Below are 16372 nucleotides of genomic sequence, written 5' to 3' on the forward strand. Positions count from 1 at the left end.
TGATGGAGATCACCCCATTTGTGAGGCTGGTGCCAGTGCCAGTGCAGGGATGCAGCACTTTGTCTGGTGGCACGGCTGGAGTCTTCTCTTGCTTCTTACCGTGGAGGAAGGAAGGGGCAGAGGCAGATATCTCCTGCTGTTGAGAGGAGCAGAGGGACCCACTGAGGTCCCTGGGTTACAGCTCTTTTTCTTGTACCCAGGTAGAAATTTTTTTTTGTCCACATGGAAAGGAGCTGTACATCACTCTCCACAGAGATGCAAGGGCAGGAAAAAGCTTGAGCAAGGTGGTGGCATGGAGACTCTGTTCCAGGATTTGTTCACCCCTGTTGGGAAATATTTTTCCTACTATCAGAGGGGATTTTTCTGGTTGCAACTGGTGCCTTTATATTTTGTCATGTCCTTTGGCCCCTCAAAGATGACCCTGGCTCTGTCATCTCTCCAAACCCCTGCAAGCCAGTGAGACCCCTTCATCCTTCCTTCCCTGGGCTGTACAACCCCAGTGCTCGCAGCTTCCCATGTGGTACAGGCCAGGGCTGAAGCAGCCTGGTCAAAGGGGCATCACTTCAGGTGGCACTGGCCCTGGCATGGTGATGAGGCACCATTCCAAGGAGGAACAGCTCCCGTCCCTGCGCTCCTGTGCAGATCTGAAGCAGGAGCGCTGCTCTGCCCTCTCGGCAGTGCCCATGGTGAGCTGCTGGCACCCTGTGCCAGGCACACAGCCTCCCTGGGGGATTTCTGCTCCTCCACGAGGAAAACCTGTTTACAGGAAGCTCTGTAGCTGCCTTTGGCCATGAGCCCATTTGCTGGGATACCTGGCTATCTTTTGGCATGTGAGATCCTGGCCCAGGAGTGGAGCAGGCTGACTGGCCTCTCCCCTATCTGCTTTGGATGTGCCCCCCACCTAGGTGCTAGGGAGGGCAGGGGGAGACAGCCAGGCTTTCACAATCAGATGAGTGGGGGCTAAGTGGGAGACACAGATCACTCCAGTGCCTATATATACCCCAAAAATGGGGTTGAGGAAAGTTATATCCTCATAGCATCAAAATGTTGAGCCTGTGCAATATCTAATATCCCAGAGATATACAGGAAAAGGGACTGGGAAATGTATGGTGTGGGACAACTCCTGTGACATCCCAGGGCCCTGGGGTGCTTTCACAGGGTAAAGAGACCCTGGAGTTGCCTGGTCCTGACCAGAAATCCCTGTTGCCTGAGTGCGGGCAAACGAGAGGGAAAGAGAGGGTTTGGCTCTGGGACCACAGAGCAGCTGGCTGCAGGGAATGCAGTGGGATATCTGGGAACTGTTCAAAGATTAAAATCCAGGCTGTGGCAACACTTCTCCAAAAGAAAGTGAAAGCCACGGGCTGGAAGGATATATAGGCAGCAGGGACCAGCTGAAGCAGAGTGCAGGGAAGCTGTGCAGAGCTCACCTCTCCTGCCTGGAGTTCCTTCATCTCCAGCCCATCCTCTCGCCAGACTCAGCAGCAAAATGCAGCAACTGCATCTTCTCTGCCTCAGTCTGCTGGTGCTGGGATGTATCCTGGATGGTAAGAGGGAACCTCTCATGCTGCCTTTCCTGCAGAAAAGAGGCAATTCATTTTTTTCCTCTCTTTCGAATTTCCATCAGAGTTTTAGAGGGACTCGTGGCTGGGGCTCTGTCATAGCCCTCCTACATCCTCTGCTTTCAGCCTGTCCTAGAGGGACTTTGTCCTGTCCAAAGTCCAGGCAGGGGGCCTGAAGGGCTCTGGGGCTCGGAAGGTGTGTTTGGGCAAGGCTGTGGAGCAAACCTGCCTCCCGGTGCCTTAGCCCAGCTTGCACAAGTTGGGCTGGGATAACTCTGATCCAGTTCTCCCAAGCACACTTCTCCGGCTTGAGGTAGCCTCAGGGTAAGTGGCAGGACTGGGAGTGGGAGGGAAGGCATGTGTTAGGGCAGGGCCTATGTTTGAGAGGCTGCTGGTGTTGGACATGGGGTTTGCACTGGTCACAGCTGTCTGGATGACACCAGAAGCTCTGCTCTGTGGTGGGGAGGTGGGGGTCTGAGCACCGTGTGGCGGTGTGCTACATCTCACTGCATAGGGTTACAGACATCCCTGGGCACTGCCAGCCTTGTTGGGAATTAGTAGTGAGCACAGCATTTGCTGTGAGGGTGACTGAGATCCCCTTCCCTGCAGAGAAGCGCAGGCAGCCGTGTCCCTCAGCTGTCACAGGAATGATTGGTGCGGGGTGGGCTGGTGATGGGGTGACTGCCAAACCTATGACTGCCTCAGTAAACAAAGCTGAAGTCATCCCCAGCCCCTCGGGAATGGGTGTCTGTACTGCAGCATCCTGATGCACACTAAAAACCCCCTTGTCCTGTCTTGCTTACTGGGGTGCAGCAAGGGGGTGCAGGAGGGACCCAGTCATGCAGAAGGGTTTGCCCTCCTGCCTGCTTGCTGTCCCTCATCTCCTTTGCTTTCTGTTGGAAGGAGGCAAAGGGCTCCTGGCACCGGGGTGTGACAGCAGTAAAGCTGGTGCCAGTGTGCCCAGCCGGGGTGTCCGGCCCCACCGCGGCCCCTTCACGCTCGGGGGAGGCTGGGAGAGGTGCAGCTGACCTCAGCCTGCGTGGTGTGTTCCTCCCCCACCAGTGCACGGCGGGAACAACGTCCTCGACTGCTGCCTGCGGACAAAGGAGACGCCCATCCCATCGCGGATAGTGCAGAATTACCGGCTCCAGCTGGTGCAGGACGGCTGTGACATCCCTGCTACAGTGTAAGAGCCCGAGTGGTGGTGGCTGAGGGACAAGAGCTTGTGATGGCCAAGGGACGGACCTTGCAGGGATGGGGGCAAAGCAGGGTGGAGGAGGGATGTTGAGCTGGGTTTGAGAGAGAAGGGAATGGGGAGGGTTGTGAAAGAGATCCCGGGGATCAAGAGGCTCAGTCAGAGGAGGACCAGCTGAAAGGGGAAACTATGGGACAAAAGTCAGGGAAGAAAGTCATTTAAAGGTAGAGATAGAGGAGGGCAGTGAGGGAGGCTGTGGGTGAGCGCTTGAGCTGTTCTTGAGCACCCCCAGGGTGTCCTGCTCACTACATCTCGTTTTTCCCTCATGGGCCTGGCAGATTCATCACCACAAGGGGCAAGCGCCTCTGTGCCCCTCTCCAATCCCCATGGGTGATTCGTCTCCAAGAGAAGCTGGATGCAAGCTTTGCCAGGAAGGTAAGAACCATTCCTGTTCTCAGATAGGCATGGGGGCAGCCTGGGGGTTGATTTATCCACTGCCAACAGGCTTTTCCCAGTGTGTCTGAGCTGCAGGGAAGAGCAGCCCAGGGACATGCTCTGCTGGGGCATGGATACTTCGTCTTGGTCCCCATCCGTCCTCCCTCCAACTGGGGCCTGTCTGTCTCCTCTGTAGGCCCTTTTCCACCCCAAACAAATGCAGACCTGGGGCTGTTGTTCAGCCAGTACCATTCTTGATTGAGCCTGATGTGTGCCATGGCAAACAGCACCGGGAGCAAACCCTTCCCCACTTCCTCCTTGGAAGCTTGGAGTCTGCTGTTTGTGCACCTTCATGGGGAGGGCTTGGGATGAGTTTGGCGGGCACTTTGCAAGCCCTGCCAGGTCCAACATGGAGAAAGGGACTCTGGAGAGTCCCCTGCCCTGAGTTGCACACTAATAACGGTTGGGTTTTTCACTTCCCCAGGCAAAACTTCAGGGCTAGTAGTCTGCAGAGAAACCCATGGCTGGTACCAACACCTCGAGTTGGGACCAGCTCCCAGCTGTGAATCTGATGCTAATGGAGCCATCCTGCTTCTACTTCCAGCCTTAGGGCTGACTCCCCTCAGGACTTGTGTCAGTGTGTGGGGCTGGGCAGCACCCTGTCTGCTCTCTCATTTTCCTTCTGTCTCTGATGTGACTCAAATACCCGTGTTAGGCTGAGCCAAGGGCTGTTGGACTCCACTGGCTTTGCAGCCTGGAAGCTGGTTGATGGACTGATCTGCAAGGCAAGGTTGGGCAGCCTCAGACTTCCCTTCGGCACAGCAGCTGTGACCTCCAGCTCTAGTTTGATTCCTTTGGTTTCCTTTGTCAGCCCCAAGCCTGAGTCCTTCTGTATCCCCGGGAAGGGCTGCCGGGATGGGACTGCATTGGGATGGCTGGAGATGTTCCTCAATGGTTATGCACAGCTTAGATGCCCTTGGACAATGCATGGCCAGTGTGGTTCCTCTCTCACTCCTGACTTCCTGGCACCATTTGCCGTCTCCTTTCTTGCAAGGGTAGAAATAGAGCCAGTAACATGGCAGCTGCAGAGCAGGCAGTGATGTGGCTCTTAACCCCTTCTCTCCTCAGGGGCATCAATCCCCTTCTCAGTCCCCTAGCCTGACACCACCATCCAACACTGCCCCGTGCCCATGCCTGAAGCTCTCAGGTTATTTGCTGCTAGATCTGTTCATTGCAACAATTCTGTGTGTATGCTGCTGCTTTTCTCTCTTTTGTGTTGTGCTGAGATTTTGTTAAATAAAAAGAAAAGACAGCAGAGAGTTGATGTGCCCCGTGTTTGAGACCGAAAGCCGGCGCGGAGTGTGGGGTGTGCAGCCAGCACTGCCTGCCATGCTGCAGTGGCAAGGGGGCTGTGCTGCTGGTGGGGGGGAATGGGAAAGGCATTTCACAGGGGTGAGGTAGATTGTACAGCAGCTGGGCTGCAGGTCTCCCTTGAGGGTCTCTCAGCACCATGGTTGAAGCAGGTGCTTTGCTCTGCACTGCTCAGCCAGGTTGCTGGAGCACATCCTGGGGGGTATGTGTGCAGAGGTGGGGTGGGAGGGAGCATACCAGTGTTGCACCATCTAGCCCAAACCTCTTCAGTCCTGCCAGTGCAGCTGCTGGGCTGGAGCTTTCCAGCTCTCAGCTCCCACGGGAGCACAGGACATGGAAGAAGAGCTGCAAGAACGGGAGCTTTGTCCTTGCAGTAAAGGGAAACTGAGGCACAGAGTGGTTGATTGCCCTGGCAGGTTGGTACTTGCTAGCAGCTGGGGTGCAGATGAGGAGAAAGAGTTTTTGGGAAATGGAGGCTGCTGAAGACATCCTGGGCACATCCATGGATAAGGCACAGATGGCAGCCCACCAGCCCCTGCCTGTCATCCACAGTGGGATGAGAGTCCATGGCCATTTTCCTCCTGAGTCTTGGGTCTTCTGTGACTATGGTCTTGCTGTATCAAAGTGTCCTTATAGCTCCTTTTGCCCCGGCCGTGACTGGGGCTATTCAAGCCAGGGAGTGTCCAGGCACCTGATTGCTTTTGCTGAGACCTCTTGAATGCAAGCTTAGCCCCATCCCTCCTCCCCCCCGGTCATCTGGCTCACTTGCTGGGGGTTTGTTTCTTTCTCAGTTGTTCTCCCCTCTGGGGCACTCCTGGTGTGTGTGTACACGCAATGCCCCAAGCTAGAATGACTCTGAGCATGATTTTCCCATAGCGCCAGCTCTGTCCCAGCTCATTAACTATAGTGACAGCCCCAGAAATTCAATCCCGGGTAGAAGAAGGAAGAGAGGGAAGGTTGGTATGGGAAGAGAGGCCAAGACAAACAGCCTGAGTGGGAAATGAGGATAACTGCCGCTTGCTTGGACAGAAGCCTTCCTGCTGCTTGCTCAGTGACCTGTGAGGGGACTGTGGCTGGGGAGGGGTAGGATGCTTGGCATGGGTCTGCACTGAGGCTGAGCTGCTGCAGCTCACGAGGAGTGGGTCTGTGTGAAGGGCAGGGACTGCCAGCGGGGCTTAGACTGAGGCAGATCAGATTCATCCTTGGCTGCAGGCTACCCTGACAAGGAGAACAGTATCCTGGACCAGAGGAGCTGAGGGAGAAGGGGCTTGCACTGACCTCTTAGATGTTGGAAGCAGATTTATCTACTTCCATCAGAATTTGAGGGATGGTTTGGCTGACCTGCCTGTAGGGGCATGGCTGCAAGGCCCATGGCTCCCATCTTTCTTGGGAGCTGTAAACATGCACTCCTCAGACCAATGCAGCTGTTCACCACAGATCCCTGCCAGGTCCTTTTCTGCCATGGCTCCCAAGTGGGTGTTGATCCCTGCCCAGCTCTGGCAGCAAGCTGCTTTTACCCCCCAGGGAAGGAGGAGAGTAGATGCTCTCCTGGACTAGGTACACTGTCTTGGCTCCTGTCCCTTCTCCAGCCCTGCAGCAGCTGTCTCCACTTCAGAGCCCAACTCTTGGAAATCTGTCTAAAACAAGCCAGGCTCGGTGCTTACTAAACTAGGGAGTGAGTTTTTCTGATACAGAATGTCAATGATCTCTTTAGAGGGAAGCAGCCACTTTCCTTAGGGAAAGCAGCTAGTCACTCTCATGTCAAAGACCTTGATACCCATCCAAAATCTAGTTTCAGTTAAAAAGTCCTCCTTTTCTCCCTTCCCGGACATGTTTTTCCTGCTCTTTTCCTACCCTGACTGCATCCTCAGGAGCTGGTGGAGCAGAATCCATTGCAGTACAATGCAGACATACTCTCAGTAGCTCTGGGGCTATGTGCAGGGATCACCTTGGTGTGAGGTGTTCTGGAGCATTGGCTGAACCAGCTGTAGTCCTTTATCCAAGCCTGGGACTTGCATTTCACATGTTGGGGTATAACAAGGTATGATAATTGAAAAGCCTTCATATGGAGCTGACAAAACAGCCACTCTCTTGGTGGCTGTGCACAAGGCCAGGAGAGAAAGACAAGGCTGCATCTATGCAGGCAAATTGAGCAAGCTTTGGGTTGTTTCCTGGCTGCCAGGACTCACAGCTGGGATCATGAGAGCACTCCTGTCTCTCCCTGGCATGGTGAAAGTGGTCTTGGATGCTTCCCTGGCTGTGTTCAAGGGGCACCAGACACAGTAGGCACAATCTGCTGCTGTCTCAAGGTCTGACCTGGTATGGGCATACCCAGCCACAGGGTAGGATTGAAGGTTTGTAGCAAAAATACCCATCTGCTTCTCTGCAACAGGAGCAAGGCACCAGAGGGAACTGCTGTTCTGGTCTCACTTGGTGCCATAATTCCCTTTCTGGGGGCTTTACTGGAACTGGTTTTGTTCCTTGCCTCCAAAGGGACAGTGTACAGGGGCTTCTTCCATCACCAGCATCCCTCATGTGTTGAATATGCTGCTCTTGAAGTGACTGGGGTGGAACCAGCTACATCCTCCTCACAAGCATGGGTAGGCAAGGTGAGCAGCACTGTGGAGGCTAAAAGCTGTTCCCTCTCTCACAACCTTCAATCACCTTCTTCACATCACTCTTCGGTACAGAAGAGTCAACAGGAGCTGTGAATGTGCCCTGGTCACATTTATTAGTGTAAGGGCCAGTTGTTCCCCATGCTGGTGGTCTCCTCTCCTTGGTGCCAAAGCAAGGGGCTGCTCTCCATGGGCAGAGTCCTTGGCACCAGTGCAGATGCAGCTGGCATGGACTCAGGGACCTGCCTGAGTTCTTGTGAGGAGAAAGGACATGTAGATGGTTGGGCAGGGCAGGAAGCCAGGAGAGGAAAAGCCCCTTTAATTTTGTTCCCTTCTGCTGTTTGCTCTTGCCTAAACAACAGGTGTGGGTGATGGAGAGGATCCAGACCTGGCATCTCATCCTCAGGCCCCTGCTTGCTCCCACCTCATTCCCAGCATATCATCACCAGTGCTGCTTGTCTGGACACTTTCTGCTGAAATTTGTCCTGTGGGAAGATGCCAGAACTCTTACCCAGGTGGTGGGGTTCTGAGAAGAAACTGGTGCCATCCTCCCTGCAGCTGAAGTGTCCCTGGTGGTATTGTCCAGCCTGCAACTCCATGTTCTGATTCCCAGGACTGGAGTATGGAACCAGTGTGCTTTTCCTGGCCCTAGCTCCCGGAGTCAAATCGAGCCCAGAATTTGTCTGACATGGAGACCCTTGTGCCTAGGCAGGGCTCAGCTTTGTGTTTTTAGAAGCTGCAGGTACTACAGCTCATTGCAGTGTGAGCTCAGCCACGAGCCAGGTGCACCTTTGCCCAGGTCCCAGAGCTCAGCTCACCCTTTGGAAAGGGAGAGGGGACCCATTCTCTCTGCCCTCAGATGCACCCATCTTCTCTTTATGCACAGTAGCAGTAAAAACTGGAGATAAAGACAAAACCAGGAGGGCAAGCAAATATAAAAAAACTTATTCTGCTGACAGAAGACTCTGGAAAGTACCTGTTACCTGTCCATCTTGATGAAGCAGTAGGCAGTGGTTGGAGGCTTAGTGTCATTTCTGTGGCCCTACCCACCTCTCCCTCCTGTTTCCCTGCTTAGTTGTGCCTCCAGGTAAGTTTTTTTCCTGCTCCCCATGGTGTGTCCCCTGGACAGAAGGTTGGAGGCACCTCTTGTCCCTTCTTTTCTCGATTATTCTGCAACCACAGTAAAATTGCCTGGGTGTATGATAAAACAAGAACTGGTTCTATAAGAGAATGAGGTGAAAGGTCACTGCCAGCTCAGACTGCAGGCATGGGGCTTTGAGGGGGCTGGTGAAGATCTGGTTAGCTCTGCTAGGAAGTGGATGGGAGGGACAGCCATGAGGCAAGAACTGGGCAAGCAAAGAAGAGAAGATTTTTGAGCTTCTCATGAATTCAGAAAATTGGTGTGCAGCCTGAGGCATCATACCCGTAAGCACGAGGAACCTTTCTTTGTCCATGGTAGAAAGGGAGAGCCAGAAGGTTGCTGGTAGTAAGGCAGACTCAGAAGATTTTCTCGTGATCTTTGTTTAGACCTAACAAGTGCAAACCTCTAACCCTGGTCTCTCCCTCTCTCTGACCCTGTGCTGCCCAGTTTCCTTGGATCCTTCTGCCCTAGAGTTTACTGGCCTGGTGACTATTGTGTACCTGTCCAGACAATTTGGCAGCTGTGTTGTGTCACTGCAGATTTGCCAGGTACGGCTTCTTGGCTTGGGATGTTCACCCGCTGCAGCCTTTAGTTGATCCCTTCTCCAAACACATCTCATACTTCTATACTTTCCCACAGAAAGCAAGATTTTCTTTCTTGCAGATGTTTTGCCTGGGAAAGCCCCTCCTCTGCTGGGATGTGCACAGACTGTCCCCTCACTGCAAGCACACAACTGTGTTTACATGCACGCTCCTTAATCCTGTTTAAATTATCAAGCCGTGACTTTCTGCTGCCCGTGGGAGGGATGGTGCTCCAGAAATGTGAGATGCGGAGGTGGTCTTCAGCGAATAAATCAACTGCTTTCCTTGAAAGTACCTGCAGCTTGTGTTTTCCCACCTTTTATTTAGCTGACGCGGCTTTTGGAAAGGCACCAGTCAGCATTAGCAGTGATGGATGGCAGCTACTGTACTGGAAAGAACAAAAGCAGAAGTGTCCCGGATATGTTACAGCTACAGATTCAGCCTCTTCTCACAGCACTTGGTTTCATTTCCCAGCTACTGCGCAATGCTCCAGCACTGTCCTCTGACCCAGCCAAGGCCAGCTACTCCAGGGAATTCCCAGTGTCAGAGCTGACAGGGCTGCGTGTTTCACTGCCTGCCTGGGGTGAAGGCGGGGCTGAAGCCCGCAATGTTGATCCCTGCTGTTTCTGAAGGCTGTGGGATTCAGTTGACTTCATGAGGGCAGCAGGTCCTGGAGATGCTGTCACTCAGCTCGGCACTTCTCACTGCGGGTAGGGAGGGAGGCTCTGCCCTTTTTTTATTACTTTGCTCCACATCCCTGTACAGACACTTGCAGCAGCAGATATTTTGCAGGCTTGATGGGGGATGGTAGGAGGGATGCTCTCTCTACCTTGGCCTGGTTTCAGACTACACTGCTCACGAGCCCTGCTGCTAGCAAATCTAACACAGGTGGCTGGTTGCAAAAAATAGCATGTCCTGGTATGCCTGTGTGCTATAGAACTGGTGTTAAAAACTGTGTTACTGCAGACTGAAGCAAAAAATCACCACAAAGAGCCATTTGTGAGTCAGCCTCCTACCAAGCGGTGCTCAGGTCTCCAGCCCAAGTCTCCAGATCTCCAGCCCAAGCCGGCACCTGGTGAAGTGGTAATGAAAGAAATGGGGGTTCTGTTGCAGCTGTTGGGATGAGGATAAGGGGGATATGTGTTCTGCAGCTTGCTGTTGCTGCATCAAGGTGCTGTTCCCTTCCCTCTCAGCAGGGACAACTGTTTAATTTATCTCTGAGATTCCTTTAGTAGGGATTTTGCACATCGCTCATGAGTGTGGTCCTGTAATGTACAAGTTATGTAAGTCTGTCTCATTGGGAGAGGTGGACCTAGGTGGAACAGCTGGACTCTGGAAAGGTGTGCACACACTTGGGAGCATTGTGGAAAACAGCAGTAAGTCTGGTCAGAGGTCTGGATGACCTGGTCTCCAAGAACAGGCTGAAGAAACTTGGGTTAGTCTTGCTTCCAGGAATGGATTACATGGTCTCCAAGTGCACTGAGGGACATAGCAAAGAGAAAGTGAAAAGAAACACTATCTGAGTTTACTTCTGATAGGTCAAGAAACCACAGGGGTCCCTGGGGCCACACTTAAGGGGGAAATTCCATTTAGCAGGAAGAGGCGGCTAAAGAAATGTTGTATCTCCACTGCCGGAAACTTTTACCATTAGACTAGGGTTTGTCAGAAAGCTGGAAGTAGTGCTGTCTCTGTCTCAGCACAGGATGGGTTCAATGAGGTTTTTTTCCCTGTTATACTAGCCTGCTAGGTTCCTGGTGGGTGAGGTGGACTTTGCCTGCCTTATGCCATCCTTCTGAGGGCTACATGAAGTCCTTCACTTCCCACAACCTTGGGAACCTCTCTAGAAAGGCAGAGATGGATGGAGTTACACTCTGAAACCGCCACTTATTTGTTGTGCAGGTTTGATGAGAGGCTGCCTGTGGCCACAAGAAAGCCTTGTTCCTTGATGCAAACCCAGGGTCTGATCTAGTGCCCATGTGATGAGGGTGCCTTGGGAGCATGGGGAGAGCGTGCCAAGGCATACTGAAAGAAGTAGATCTTGTGTGCCATCCATGAGCTCCCTTTGAAGTGGAACAGGCAGTGCTAATAGTCAAGTGTGAACCATCAGCAGCAAAAATCAACATTCTCGCTGTCACCATCTCAGCCACATGCTAGGGTGCTCCTGGCAAGGGCCTTGGCAGCCTTGGCTCTGTTTCACCAGCATAACTTGATTTTGGGCTTGAGGAAAAAAAGAAAGCAACCCAAGGAGATAAAAGAAAAAAGCTCTTCAGGGCAAACATGAAGCCGAGGAGTTTAGCATCAAAAGCCTTTTGAAAACAGCTGTGGAGCCTTGCTCTGAGATAAATAAAGGCTGGTTTGAAGCTGGATTTGCTGGCTGGCAGGACACTCTGTTCCCATCTTGCCAAACGCTTCCCGGGCACCTGTTCCCGTAGTGCTGGGCTCCCCCCAGAGCTGTCACCGTGCTGCAAGCTCCAGTGGAGAGGATGGGTGTATCTCATCACAGGGCTCAAGACTGAGCTTGGAGCAAGGGCAAGGGTCAGGGTGTGATGGGGATAGGGAAGTCCTTGAGGGGTCTTTTCTCTCTCTGGAGATCTCAGAGAGATGGACACCATTCTACTTGGTGGTTTATCCTCACCCCCTGTGAGATTTTGAGGACTTTTGAGTGGGAGGCAGCTGTGAGAGTTTGGCTGGCAGGAGATGTGCACTGCCTGGTCCCCTGGGCAATGCCAAACAGAGGCTGTGTTTCTGGGTTGGTGCAACATCTGAAGCATTGGAGTCAAGGGAGTTCTAACCAAAGCAGGCCCTCAAGTTGTCTGTGCTCAGTGCTCTAGCAGAATGAGGCAGGGCTCAAGCAGAAAACATCTGGAACAAGATCAGAAGCCAGACACTCTCCTAAACAAGGGAGATACATGGCCTGGGAGAAGAAAACAGACATGTAAATGGAGACGGAGGGGGCCAAGAAAAGGTTGGGTTTCTCTGGATCTCATTTGTCTTCCTCATGCTGCAACTGTCTAAAGTAAATGCTGGGGGGCTGTGGTGTGCCATAACATGCTGGGGCCATTTATCATGGGCTGTGCTGGCAGCTGGGACAAGTCTGTGATGAGCAGAAGCTTTCAGCTATCCAGAGGGGCTCTGCCTCACATGTACCACTAGTTTTGAGGCTGCAGCCTCTCTTCTGCTCTGTGCAGGCAAAGGTAGGGAGAGAACAAATTGTTTCAGCAGGGCATTAACCTCTACAAACATGACCCTGAGGTGCTTTTCTTTGAGGGCTCTGATTGGGCTTCCAGAAGGTCATTGCTCTCTCTTTTTCCAGAACTGCTTCAGTGCACTCCGGTCCGGATCTTGTCCGTCATTGACCGTGTCTGGTTTCATTCACACAAAAGCCTTCTGGGTCAGTACTTTCCAGCCTGAACAGCCCCAGTCGGCTGAACACGTCTTGTTCACTCCTTAAAGCTGCCGTCCTGTTCTGGGCAATGTGTGAATATGGAGGGCAAGCAGTTCTGGAGGGATTTGGTTTGGATCTGCTACAATGGGCCTTTTTTGAGAGACAGGAGATTGAGTCTTGGAACAGCCCCGGTGAGAACGGTCTGCAGCTCCTTGCCACCCTTCCGTGGGCCATTTGGGATAGGATAGGCAAAGAGTTGAACATCAAAATTCCAAAGCGAGCCTTTTTCTCAACTACTTGCAAAGGGAGCTGAAGGAAAACACTGGGTTTTTAGGGTTTTTAGGGCTTTTCCTCTGGAGCACAGGGGTTGCACTGCCCCAGAGCAGCATCATCCTTCCCATTTTTTCCTGTGGGATACCCCTGTCCAAAGATTTCCAGGCAGAGAATGATCAGGGACAGGAAAAAGCTATTAAAGAGGATCAATCTGAAGGGGCAAAGCTGCAAAAAGTGCACAGGGGAAGCTGGGGAAGTGTCTGAAACATGTAAGATGTACCAGGCTCATATTCCTAACAGGGCACATCAGCAAGGAGTGGAAAGTCCCTGGCTGGCTCTTCTGTGACTGATAAGGCAGGCTGGCTCCATGCCCTGCCAAGGAAGGACTTGCTTGTGCATCCTTTCTTACTGGAAACAGAGGGAAGAGTCATCAGGATAGCAATCAGGAGGATGGGAACAGAAAAGACATCCAACTCCAAGCACAGTCCTTGTGTTAACCAGACCCCTAAACTGTTGGAAAGGAGCTGTCAGAAACTGGCAGCATTGAAGCCTGCTGAGCCTCTGAGCTCTCCTCCCTCCTCATAGTGCTACCACGGTCCCCTCAGAAGTGTAGTGACCCCCCTGGAATCCCTGAAAGTCTTCTAAAGTTTCCTTCTTTTTCAGGGAGGCTGACCCAGGACCCCCCGTCAAATTTGGTTAAAAACCTCCTCCTCAAAGCCTGCTGCAGCACTTCTGGGGCCAACCCAGAGACTTCTGTTCCATGTCCATCCCTCAAATGCTCAGGCTGAAGTTTAAAGCCCACAGTAATGCTCTTTCCACATTCTCTGTAGATGATCCATTGAACTCTCAGCACAGGGTGCTGTGAGGCGCAGCCATGGGCTGGAAAAACCCACCACAGGTGGGTGCACCTGGTTCTCACATAAGCCACACCTGGGGAAGCTCCTGCACTGGTGATTCCTATGTGCTGGGAGGGGCGGCAGGGAAGGATGGCTTTGGTTTCTGCTTTATATTCTGCTTTTGCTTATGGACCTAGTAGTGGTCTCAGCTGGAGAGAGAGACTTCTGTCCTGACCCAGCAGTGCTGCTCTTGAACTGTTTCTGCTGTGCTTTGCACTGTAAAATTTCACACAATACCTTTTACATCTGTTTATTCTTGTAAAAAGTGTATATTGCCACTCTTCTGAATTGTCAGAGAGTGTAACTAACCTGCTCTCATCTTTCTTTTTGGTGTCCCACGACCAGCCTCACAGGGTCCTGGGGTGGATGCCCCTTAGTTGCTGCCTTTTCCAAACACCCTCCTTGATGAGTCACCAGGAGGCTGGGATGAGGGGTACCAGCAGAGGCTCTTCCCTGCCCCTCACTCCCAGGAGGGCTTCACCTACCCAGCATTTCTTGCATCCTGAGGAAGTGGCAGCAGATGGAGGAGTCGTGAGCTCTGTCCGGGAGGGAACGTGCTGGTCCTTTGACCTCCTGTCCTACAGGAACAAGAGCTCTCCTGGCTCCTTGCCCTACCCTAGCAATGCTTAACCCAATGTCCCTGACTCCCTGAAAAATCCCGGCCAGCAGAAAAAGACAGACACCCACTGGGAAGAAGGAAGGCACCGCCGAGCCTCTTCTTGTTTTTGTTCAGGCAGGCGAAGTCCAAGGCTAGCTGTCACACGGAGCCGTTCCAGGCCGTGGGTGTGTGCCAGTACATCCTGGATACCCACAGGAACAGGCAGCAGAGATAAAAGAGCTGGAGAGGACTTTGCCTGAAGGTATCCAGGGCAGGCAGGGGTCAGGTCATGATGCATGAGGTTGGGCTGTCTTTTGTCCTGGACCACATCTGGTGCTGGCTGTGGACTGAAAAATGCTGATGGGTCGCTCCAACACATTTGGAGTATTTTGTGGTTTGGTTGTTGTTACTGGGTTTTGTTTGGGGTTTTTTTGTTTGTTTTGGGTTTGGGTTTTTTTAATATTTAAAAAGAGAGTGATTTCTGTGGACAGGGGTGCTTGAGGTCAACATGAAAAGCCTCAGAGGTTGGCCCAAATTGAGAGGCTGTTCTGAGAGATGCCTGCCCTCCATCTAAATTTCTTGCAGCTGCTGTCCCTGCAACCTAAACACCATTTCTGGAGGGGCAAGGGGGTTTGTGGGAAGATACCCCTAGTCACCAGCATGTGCCAGGGTGGAGGAGCCGAGCCAGCAGAGGAGATTGCTACCTGGCTGTATCAGAATTTAGCAGGCAGGCGTGGCTGCAGCTCTGAGCCCAGGAGCATTTTGGCTGTGGGAGAATGACACTGTAGAGCTCTTCTCCACAGTGACAATGGACTTACCCTTCTACTGTGGCCCTGCCATGGTCTTCTCTGTGTGTCACTCACTGTCCCTCTCCACCTTCCCTGCGTAACGGAGTGACAGATCAGCTCTTCTACTCACTGCCTACCTGGTCTGTTTAGACAAGACTGTAAGGGCTTCAGGATCTAGTGTAGGTCTGAGTCTCTGGACAGCACCTGCAGGAGTAACAGTTCCTGTGTGGCTTGGACAGGCACACAGGGCTGGCATGTCCCTACAGTCTTGGAGCTGATGCTCCTTTTGCTATGCAGAAAGTGAAGCCATGGTGCTGAGTGCCAACACTTGCCACAACAAATGCTTCAGTGCTCTATTTCCTTCTCTACTGTTCTAAAATCCCCCCAAAACACTGCTACAATCTTGCAGGACAGGAGAACCACGCTTTGGTCTTGTAATGCTTGTCTTTGCTGGAAACACCACCTCAAGGAATCTGTGATGTGCTGGGATGGGTCCAAAAGCCTTGCTCCCCTTAACTCCCTTCTCTCACAAACACAGAACAGAGAGAACTATCTCCCTAACCTTCCTCAACACCAGCAGTGGTTGCAAGGAGCCAGTGGGAGCTGAACACATGCGACATCCACAAGTACCCTGCTTGCACAGAACACAGCACGCATGGGAGGAAGCCAAAATCTCCATCCTGGCGGGTCTCTGCTACTCTTTTTTAAGGTTGCATGCTGTACGTGTAAGCCAGTGTCAGTTCAGAGCTGATGTCACATCAATGCTCTAGACACACTCCCTACTGCCATTCACAGGGCTCACCCCTCCTGGCACCACAAAAATACACCCCACCCTCCTGGCATACTTGGCCGTTGTCACAAGGCTGTGCATGGCCTCTTGTACCTGTCTGAGGACACTGAGAGCCACCTGGTTTGCAGCCAGAGATGGGGCAAGGCTGGCCTGCACAGCCTGCCCCCAGTGCATGCCAGTGAATATTTCCCAGCTAATCAAGGATGTTTTCCAGTGAGCTCCAAGCCATGCACAGCTAATGTCTCACTCCAGCGTCATTTACCTCTGCAGCAAAATAAGCCGCTGATTATTCAGCAGTAGATTAAAGGGCTTTCAATATCTTTATTGGGTACAAGATAGAGAAACTTAGCCTGCTAACTGTCTTCAAGGAAAAAGAAATGAAGATAAATCTAAATGATCAAGGAAGAACTTGGTGCCTTGTTCCCTTTTTTACAGCCCATTCAGGTTTAGAGATTACACAGTCTTGGGTACATTTGTGTAAATGTTCGCAGTGGTAGGATACAGGTTCATATCCTTGCAGATACACTTGCAACCCTCATGTCTCAGTCTCGCCCTCTCTCTTCTCGCATTGGCAGCCCTTATTTCTCATTTCCTGCTGATGGATTGTGTGGCTGGAGAGGTACTTGGTCACTCCTGGCACCAGTCTTGAGCAAAGGGGGGCAATGGGGTTACCCTGTCTCCTTGCTACTCTTGGCAAAGCTGAGGAACACTGCAGAATGTGAGACATCCAAAATCCAGATTCGAG

General features: G+C 52.3%; 1 protein-coding gene across 4 annotated transcripts; it reads left to right on the top strand.

Moving 5' to 3' along the window:
• Window positions 1-1414: 1414 nt before the first annotated feature.
• LOC126647172 (C-C motif chemokine 19-like) lies at window positions 1415-9114 on the top strand. 4 transcript variants are annotated; one of them, XR_007630515.1, is made up of 6 exons: window positions 1415-1544; window positions 2622-2745; window positions 3093-3189; window positions 7538-7690; window positions 8764-8864; window positions 8980-9095. XR_007630515.1 is itself a non-coding variant. In XM_050329134.1 (4 exons), the coding sequence occupies exons 1-4, from the start codon at window positions 1487-1489 to the stop codon at window positions 9082-9084; spliced, it is 384 nt and encodes a 127-aa protein (XP_050185091.1). In that variant the 5' UTR covers window positions 1415-1486; the 3' UTR covers window positions 9085-9114. The 4 variants fall into 4 exon arrangements, 2 of the variants coding, with proteins under 2 accessions (XP_050185091.1, XP_050185092.1); XR_007630516.1 differs by lacking the exon at window positions 7538-7690; XM_050329134.1 differs by lacking the exons at window positions 7538-7690; window positions 8764-8864 and having other exon boundaries at window positions 8980-9114.
• Window positions 9115-16372: the final 7258 nt, after the last annotated feature.

Source organism: Myiozetetes cayanensis, unplaced genomic scaffold (genome assembly GCF_022539395.1).
Source record: "Myiozetetes cayanensis isolate MyiCay16 unplaced genomic scaffold, myiCay2020 scf4, whole genome shotgun sequence".
Classification (NCBI taxonomy): Eukaryota; Metazoa; Chordata; class Aves; order Passeriformes; family Tyrannidae; genus Myiozetetes; species Myiozetetes cayanensis.